This window comes from Lolium perenne, chromosome 4 (assembly GCF_019359855.2).
Source record: "Lolium perenne isolate Kyuss_39 chromosome 4, Kyuss_2.0, whole genome shotgun sequence".
Taxonomy (NCBI): Eukaryota; Viridiplantae; Streptophyta; class Magnoliopsida; order Poales; family Poaceae; genus Lolium; species Lolium perenne.
Window position 1 is genome coordinate 315,459,866 of NC_067247.2, and position 9,149 is coordinate 315,469,014.

General features: G+C 41.9%; 1 protein-coding gene across 1 annotated transcript; it reads left to right on the forward strand.

Annotated features, from left to right (window-relative positions):
* Nucleotides 1-3,928: 3,928 nt before the first annotated feature.
* LOC127296193 (protein CHAPERONE-LIKE PROTEIN OF POR1, chloroplastic) lies at nt 3,929-8,341 on the forward strand. The gene is made up of 5 exons (XM_051326226.2): nt 3,929-4,085; nt 4,438-4,636; nt 4,733-4,830; nt 5,266-5,710; nt 7,910-8,341. Exons 2-5 carry the CDS (start codon nt 4,485-4,487, stop codon nt 8,058-8,060), a joined length of 846 nt encoding a protein of 281 aa, XP_051182186.1. The 5' UTR covers nt 3,929-4,085; nt 4,438-4,484; the 3' UTR covers nt 8,061-8,341.
* Nucleotides 8,342-9,149: the final 808 nt, after the last annotated feature.

Below are 9,149 nucleotides of genomic sequence, written 5' to 3' on the forward strand. Positions count from 1 at the left end.
GTAGCACATAGATAAATTGTGATACAAAACACATTGCAATCATAAAGGGATATAAATAAGCACTTCAGTATGCCATTCATAACAGTGAATAAGTATTCTATGAAATATAGCCTAAGAGACCCACACGGTGCACACACTGTCACCTTTACACACGTGGGACAAGGAGTCTCCGGAGATCACATAAGTAAAATTCACTTGACTAGCATAATGACATCTAGATTACAAGCATCATCATATGAATCTCAATCATGTAAGGCAGCTCATGAGATTATTGTATTGAAGTACATAGGAGAGAGATGAACCACATAGCTACCGGTACAGCCCCGAGCCTCGATGGAGAACTACTCCCTCCTCATGGGAGACAGCAGCGGTGATGGAGATGGCGGTGGTGTCGATGGAGGAGCCTTTCGGGGGCACTTCCCCGTTCCGGCGGCGTGCCGGAACAGAGACTCCTGTCCCCCAGATCTTGGCTTCGCGATGGCGGCGGCTCTGGAAGGTTTTCTCTGGTTTCGTCGAACGTATCAGGGTTTTCGCGACGGAGGCTTTAAATAGGCGGAGAGGCGGCGTCAGAGGGTCGAAGGGGTACCCACACTATAGGGGGGCGCGGGCCCACCCCTGGCCGCGCCGGCCTACGGTTTGGTGGGCCTGTGCCCCCTCTCTGGCGGTTCTCGTGTGTTCTGGATGCTTCCGGGCAAAATAGGAACCTGGGCGTTGATTTCGTCCAATTCCGAGAATATTTCTTTACTAGGATTTCTAAAACCAAAAACAGCAGAAAACAGCAACTGGCACTTCGGCATCTTGTTAATAGGTTAGTTCCAGAAAATGCACGAATATGACATAAAGTGTGCATAAAACATGTAGATATCATCAATAATGTGGCATGGAACATAAGAAATTATCAATACGTCGGAGACGTATCAGTCGCTCAGATGTATCATCAGGATTCTCTCCGCCTCTACCTTTTAAAAAGCCTCTCTCATGAGGGTCTCGTCCCAATCTCCGGTGGTTGGATTTATTACTTCGTTTGTAATTCGATAATAGAATTTATCCTCTAGGTGTTTGAATCTTTCTTGTGTATCTATTTGGGATCTAATGATCCTCCCAAATAGTGATCTTAGATCTCGTCCCGACTCTCTATATCCCCATCTAAAAGTTTGAAGACTAGCAACTATGCTTTGTCATATGAACGATGGTCCCTTATTTTATACGAGCCTTCACAACATCACCATCAGAATGGTATTATCATGTTTAAGCCGCGACACTTGTTTAGCTAGCATGGCTAGGTTGAAAGAATGCAAATCGTGGAATCGTATTCATTCTAACAAATTTTGTTTGGTGTACACATCCTCCACTTATCAAATAAGTGCATCCTCTTTTGCTCATCTGGATCTCCTCTTTTGCTCATCTGCCACACGAGGGCTGCTCCGGTGCTCCCCCTAACGAAGTTGAAGGGTCATAGTTGGTTTATTTCTGTGTTAGGTCCGCCGAAACCCATATCCAGCCCATGCATCCTCCACTTATCAAAGTCACGTGAGCAAGATTTTTATAAGACCTTTCTATTTCGACACATGTACGTGACCGTATATACGTACAAAACTAGATGATACCCCGCGCGTTGCTGCGGAAATTTGTGGTGGATATTATAAAAAATACTCATACATCAAATAAGATGACGTAAAATGTTGCGGGATGTTACATGCTAAATGACTGACAAAAATATTTGCAATACAGATGAAATGAAAAAACGTTAGAGCTGAAATAAATGAAGGGAGATCGGCACAATCATTCTCGTATGTGTAAGTTGACACAATATCACTCAAAAATCAATGTAGACAACTAATATGATCGTTTACATTAAGGAAATTGTTTAGCTATTATCGAAGTAAGATAGTTTTCTTGAATCAGACATCACATTACAAATGTGAGGGTAGGTACATTGTGCAAGCTGTTGCATCCTTTCAATTAACTTTTCTAGTGGGCTTGAAAACAACTCCCATATTTTATTTACTATATATGAATAACTTACATTGGGTAAGACCTTCCATATGTTAGTTTCCCCGAATATACAACACATATGAATCATCCAAAATATATGAATTTATTTATGGAGTAAAGTATTACAAACTATTGAATCTGCCATGAACACCAAAGAAAACTACAAATATGCTGATCGGCTGGAGACCCGGTAGATGAAGCACAATATATAGCATGCTTTCACAACAATCTAATAGAGAAGTTTTCAACATTAGATGACATTAACTATGATGATAGAAATATGGGTATTGTCACCTACGTGATTTATTTTCTCAAAGGGGCGAACATATGTACCTTTTGTTTAATTTCTGTTCATGCCTTGTATCACCTCACACAGAAATGGACTGTTAATCCTGATGAATATATAAACTGAATTGGTAGCTTAGAAAAATACACCGAGGTTGCGCTTGCTAGGTTGCTTTGATCTACTGGATGGAACCGAGTCTAATGAGTTCTGGTATATGATCACCAACATATTTCTATGCCCACATCATGCACGATCTTAATAAATTACATCTTTACCATTTTTTACATAATTCCAAAATGTAGATACTTAGCAACCTTCAACATATCATCAATATATATAGGAAAAAATATATAAATATAAAACTTAGATTACATGTAATAGTTTTCGGATGTAGATTGTGCAGTCATGAAAAAGAATATGACGGCTCCATGCTTCTCAAGGATAATATAAAAATTGGACAAATTTATTCTAATAACCAACCAAAACATTAGTATACGCGAAAGTAAATAAACGTACTAATAGCACCACGAACTTAGGATTACCTGACCGGGTGACTCCAAAATCAATAATGTGAAAACCCTATTTCGAACATCCGCCCCGTTCAGCACCTGCAGTACCGACAGGCGATAGCTATGGACAACCTGAGGATGAAACATCATGTTCAACATGTTGGCTTTCTGAAGGCAAAAACAGACAGAGCAGAAACAAAAACAAATTCATGGCACATGGAGATGCCATAGAGAACATGGAGAAGAGGAAGGGATGATTCACACATCAGAAGCTACGGTGGAGAAGATGAAAATGCAACAGCATATTGCTTAAGCGCAAGAGGTGAGAGTAGATGTTATATAGCCTGCACCGGTTACTCTTGGTGGATAAGATGAAGAGGAGGGAGCAAATCTGTTAACGCCTTTTAATCTGTCCCATGCATGAACCGAAGGAGATGAAGCGGAAGAATAATTAAAGGAGTATATGTGGCATGGAGTTGGAGAAGAGGAACAATCCGAGCGGGAACGGGAAAAATAAGAACATGATGACGTATCAGTTCTATCAGAGCAGATGTAGCAAATCATCTCGACTCTTTGTGCAACCAAAAGCGTGATGGTTTGAAGAGATTAATGATCAGTTCAGCTCACGTGTAAATGGCTTACATGTTGGGACGGTTTGAGAAGACCAATGGCCAATTTACTAATCCATTATAAATGTGGAGAGGAGAGGTGCGTCACACCTAGTCTATTTTGTGGTGATGTTACATAGTTGTAATCATGTAAAAAAGAAAACCAAAATTAATGACATAGTAGGCTGATGACATGGGAGGTTTGGATTGGTCAGACATCTCGATGAGGTGGACATCTTGCATGTCAAGAGAAATCATCTTAGTGGGTTGCTCCTGTTTAGATATTATAGATGAGGTACACCACAACACGGACCATACTAGCTTATACAGGACTGTACGGATGGTAGACTATACTAAAATTATGATCGTGTTCCCGCTTATGAACAGTTATGAGAAGATCTCCACCGTTATTATGTTTGACGGTCTAAAAACAATTTAGAGAGAAGAAGCGGAGCCACACGGGCCGGAGCGGAACCATGCCTGCACTGCTTGGACGACGGAAGCAAATTAAAAGGTAGTCAGGTTTTGGCCCATCATCTCTCATCGCCTTCGTTTTCGGGCCTGCTGATCCGCCGAGGTCGACACCCGAGACTCGTCGTACCCTGGCTCCCCTCACCGACCCCTCCGCCACCTTATCCAAGGCGAAGACGCCGCCCCCCCTCGCCGGACGCACGGATCGCCTCCTCGGTAAGCCATCCACCTCGCCTCCTTCCCCCCTCCCCGTGCGGCGCCGCGCCGCGCCGCCCAATTACATCCTGCGCCGATGCTTAGGTTAGCCGCGCTCAAGTCGCCGTCCGCCGCCGCGCCCGCACGTCGCCGCAGCCCCCAACTCGCCGTCCGGCGTCCGCCGCACAGGACTAACTGGATTGTGGATTTTAACCCAACCACGCAGCATTTATGCCCCCCTAAAAAAAGCCACAGCGTAGCGTCTATTCACTGCTCGTGGCATTGACGTGACTACTGAGACATATTGTCATTCTACTTTTCCTGTATTCCCTGCATTTTTTTTTTTACCTATGGCCATTGTTGTTTTGCGCAGGAGGGTGAAACATCCTCGGCTTAGGCTGTCCAGCTATTTTCCCTGAGATGTTGGCGCATGGTCTAGCAACCAATCCCCTGAGGGCCACTAGATGTCCAGTTACTTCGAGGGCGTCAACTGCGCCGCTGGGGCTCGTCTCTTCGCTGGGCTTCGACAGGGGATGCAAGGACAAGGTTAAACTTTTCATCAATGTGGATAGGTATATTAACACCTAATGCTTCTTCTCACCTCAGCATCCAAACTTTAATCTAATTTCCAATGCGAGAAGAAACCTTACCGCGGTCTCTTAATGCAGGTACACGAAACATGGCGCTGTTCTCGGTACGCAGCGGTGTTCCAGAATAACACCGTTCGCATCTGCAGCATTTGGTGACAGAGCCGACTCTTCGACTCGTAAGTACTTTAACTAACTTTGCATGGTTGAGTCTTCAGATGCATTGGGCACGGAATTACACAAACTCTGAACTAGAAGTAGCAAGGAACAGCTTGACTCGTATCCATATCTGAACTATAGTAACTCTGAACTAGAAGTAGCAAGGAACAACTTGTATAATTATCTGATTACAAGTTTGTTTTCTCCACATGATTGATTTTAGATGGTATCATGATAAAATGTAAACATTGAATGGTATTTTTGCCAGGCATTACCTGTTACATGTAGTATGCATGTTAAGAGAGCTACCTAGTTCTAAATAAGCCATATCTGTCACTAACTCATTTCCTTTTCTAATATGTGCATGTGTTTGCTCTATTTTTTGTTCGTATTTCGAGAAATTTTTAAAAGATAATCAACCTCTAGAATTCTTTGTAACCTCTTTATTTCTTCAGCCATTTTTCCTAGAATCAATGTGAAGGATCCATATCAGCGACTTGGGGTCAGCAAGGAAGCTTCTGAAGAAGAAATTCGAGCTGCCAGGAACTATCTCATAAGCAATTATGCGGGCCATAAGCCAAGCGTGGATGCAATTGAGTCTGCACACGACAAAATCATCATGCAGAGTTTCTTTGATAGAAGAAAACCCAAAGTGGATATGAAGAAAAAGTTCAGGGAACTTAGTCAGTCACGTCCGGTCAAGGCTGTTCAGGCCAGATTTCAGACACCAAATAGCAAAGTTATCTGGAAGACAGCGGTTACTTTTGTCTTGCTTGGAGTGCTTACCCTTCTTTTCCCTACTGAAGAAGGGCCAACTCTCCAGGTGTTGATCTCTTGTGCAGCAAATATCTATTTCCTTCACCAGAGGCTCAAAAGTGGATGGAAGTCATTCTTTTATGGGTAATACTTTCTTCCCTTCTGTCTTTTCTAACTTTGAGTTGTTAAGGATATGTTGAATTGGTCTTTAATTAGCTCTGTACAGCGCATAGTGCTTGCTTTGGACTCTTTCGCTTCAGTAACTGTTCTGTTGCACATTTTGAACCCTAACATGCCAGACAACCAAAATCTCAAAGCCTAGCGGCCAGTCCACCACTAGTCAATTGCCACTGTCATCTCCAGCTGAATATCTCTCTCCTGGTAGTGGTAGCAACAAAGTTCTGCTCTGACAGCACTGATTCCCTCCACTTCTGAGACATGCCTTTCCTTTGTGTGCCATTGCCACCACCATCTTCAAACCCTACAAGTCACATCTGCAGTGCTCCATACTTTCTCGCAGCTAGTACAATACACACAATCATTTTTATTTGTTCATCCTCATATCCTGAGAAGTGAAAACCAAGCACATCTGATGTCTCTTGCCACCATGCCTTGTGTTAGTTGTGACAGTCTAGCATCACAGTTGTCTTCATGTATGCATCTTCCAAAATATTTTGCAGCTCTTATGTCCTGTGCAGTAAGTATTATAGTGGGCAATGGTTGACTAAGGATGTGTAGTAGTTGGATTGTGGTTCAATATGGTTTGCCTGGTAATCTGTAAACATGCACAAATGTAGTTTAGCATCTGTGTCCCGTTGATCTGTTTTAATTGGACATTTGTAAGTAAAAAAGCTTGCCTGTCAGCCTATGAAATACACTTCTTGCGTACTGGGGTGAAATCACGCCTCTCTGATTATGTTCTTTACTCACATGTTTCTCCCGCCATCTCTTTTATTCAGTGTCTGTCTGATGCTAAATTTCCATACAGTACATAACAATAGGGGGGCTTGTCTGTTTGCAAAGTCTTATGATCCCAGGCAGACACTTTGCTTGGTTACATTTTGGTATCCATTCATCAACAATCAAAACAACAAAAAAATGTGTGTCTATGGGCTGGCTAGTATTAGTTGTTCATCAAATGTTCTTGGAATGGGAGCATTTGGACTAACTACCACATAACAGCACTTCATCCGTCTATTATTAATTCAGATTGCTGATGTATAAACACAAAATTGCGCTCCAGCGATTCTGGCATGTCAAGCTTATTTGTTCTTGCAGGTTTTGGTTTTTATTTGAAGTAGGGGTTTCACTTCCATATATTCTTCTTTCTGTTTCGGGTTTTTTCTGGGGACATGCTTGCAAAAGCAAGTCTGTGTACCTATGTGTATCTACCGAGATGAGGTCGAGGATGGCCATTCACGATTGCATGCTACTATGTTGTTTGAACCCAGTATTTTCCAGCTCGTGTTTAGCATTCATTTGATTAGTACTGGATCATTTAAAGCTTATTAGTTATCATAACCGCAGTACAACAGTGTTGACTGATTCATAACTTGTTCTTAGTGTGTCAAATAAATGGAGTATTGAATCTGTTGTTAGATTATCATTTTTGCTGTTCTCAGTACTATATGTGATCACTAACCTGGTATATACATTCTGTTTTAAGATTTCTTACACAAGAATGTAGGCTCTGGATTCCTGGAAACATTCTATCAATTAGCTCGTGTAAATATGAGTTTTGTTGAAAGCTTATTGTTGTTTCGTGATAAAGATAAGCAGAAAGTATTCAACGATGTTGATTGATGCATAGCATGTTCTAAGTAGAGTGCACATTTTATTTCAAGTAAGTAGAATTGCGTGGTCCATGTTAGATTTTCATTGTTCTGTTATTGGTGCTTTATGTGATTATTATCATTTTACATACATTATGTTGATTGTTTTATGAGCTTTAAAGTTGAGTCCTCTGCGGATTCAAAGACTAGTCCCTAGTTGTTAACTACGCATGCTGCATATACTACACTACTGCTCTAGAAACATGTTTGCAAATCAGATATGAGCTAGGAGTAGAACTGAACAATGTTTCCACATTCGAAATCCATTGACTAGGAGTAGGAATCAAGAATTCAGAACAGGTTTTCCATCCATAATTAGTGCTGCTAGCCCAACAAGTGGATACAAGGTGCCAGTCAGGACCCAAGTATCAACTAGTATAGTAGACGCGGCTAGTCAAGTGATGCTTTAATTATTGATTCCGTTTTGAGATTTAAGGAAGTAGCCTCTGGTTTCCAGGAAATGCATCCCATAAGATCAATTTCTGATGCTGAATTTGCTCTGATCTTTCAGGTTCGGATCCTTCTTTGCTTCCTGGTTTCTTGCCACATTCTTGATGGTATCAGTAATTCCGCCTATACTGCCTGGTCCGAGAAACTTGGAAGTGAGCACTGCGTGCGTCGCTTATGTGTTCCTTTTTGTATCGTCAACCTTCCTGAAGTAGGAAATTTTGTTATTGGAAATCCTGGCGTTCCCATTTTAGCCCTTAGTCTATATCAGGCTGTATAACGCAATGACGTCTTTTATTTTTCAGAGGTGGGAAGTGGTAGTTCTTTGCAGATTTTCTAGTATATATCAGGTTGTAACGTGTGACATAGAGCTTTCTTGCCCTGGCCCTTGAAACAGTCTGGAACCTCATGTAGGCACTTGGATTTCTGTATTAAGTACAGTTCGTTTTTGGATAGACCATATAATAATGACATACTGTTTCTTTTTGGATTGAAACGACCACTTTGTGGTACCTGAATTCCTTTCGATTCCATCGATAATTGCTTCTCAACTGTCCTGATTGCGCCGTGTGCCTGCTCTGATCCGATGTGATCCGATCATGGCAGCTACGAGTTGTTGTGCCTGCCATGTCGTTTCGTAATGCTACAACGGCTAATGGATGTTGCATCTTTGTGATTTGATTGGCCGTCACGAGCTTTGAAACCCGTGACACGCAGCCAGCACGATTTCAGTCAGAGTGCTGGTGGGGCTTTTAGCTATTTCAGACTATTCAATTCACTTGATCCGTTCTGTATAAGCAGGACGTATCTCTGGCACACAGTTGCTAATCGACGATCACACATGGTCCGTGAAGAGAATAATAATGTGCTGTGTCAGACAAGCCTGTAACCCTGCTGCATGTGTAGAATGTCGTGGTGTATCATCCTTTGATGCTGCTGATGTCCTCCTATCCTAGCATTTTGTAGTAGATTGAACAGATGTTCACGGGAGAAAGACATCCTTTTGTAGTAGATTGAACAGATGTTGGTCATATAAACGGATATATCCATATCCTAATTATTTTGTCAAAGGATGATACACCACGACATTCTACTTATAAAAGGCAGATAGCTAGGGGAAAGACATCTCTCTTTTGTGTATCATCTATTTTTGTAGTAGATGATGATAGGCAGATAGCTAGGGGATAGAGAGTAGCAGCTGGTGCTCCATGATTATTTTGTCAGCTACTTTTTATCGTCTGCAAAACAAACTAGGCTTTGTGAAGCTGAGGTATCTTGAAGGCTACATATTATTCTGATCCTTG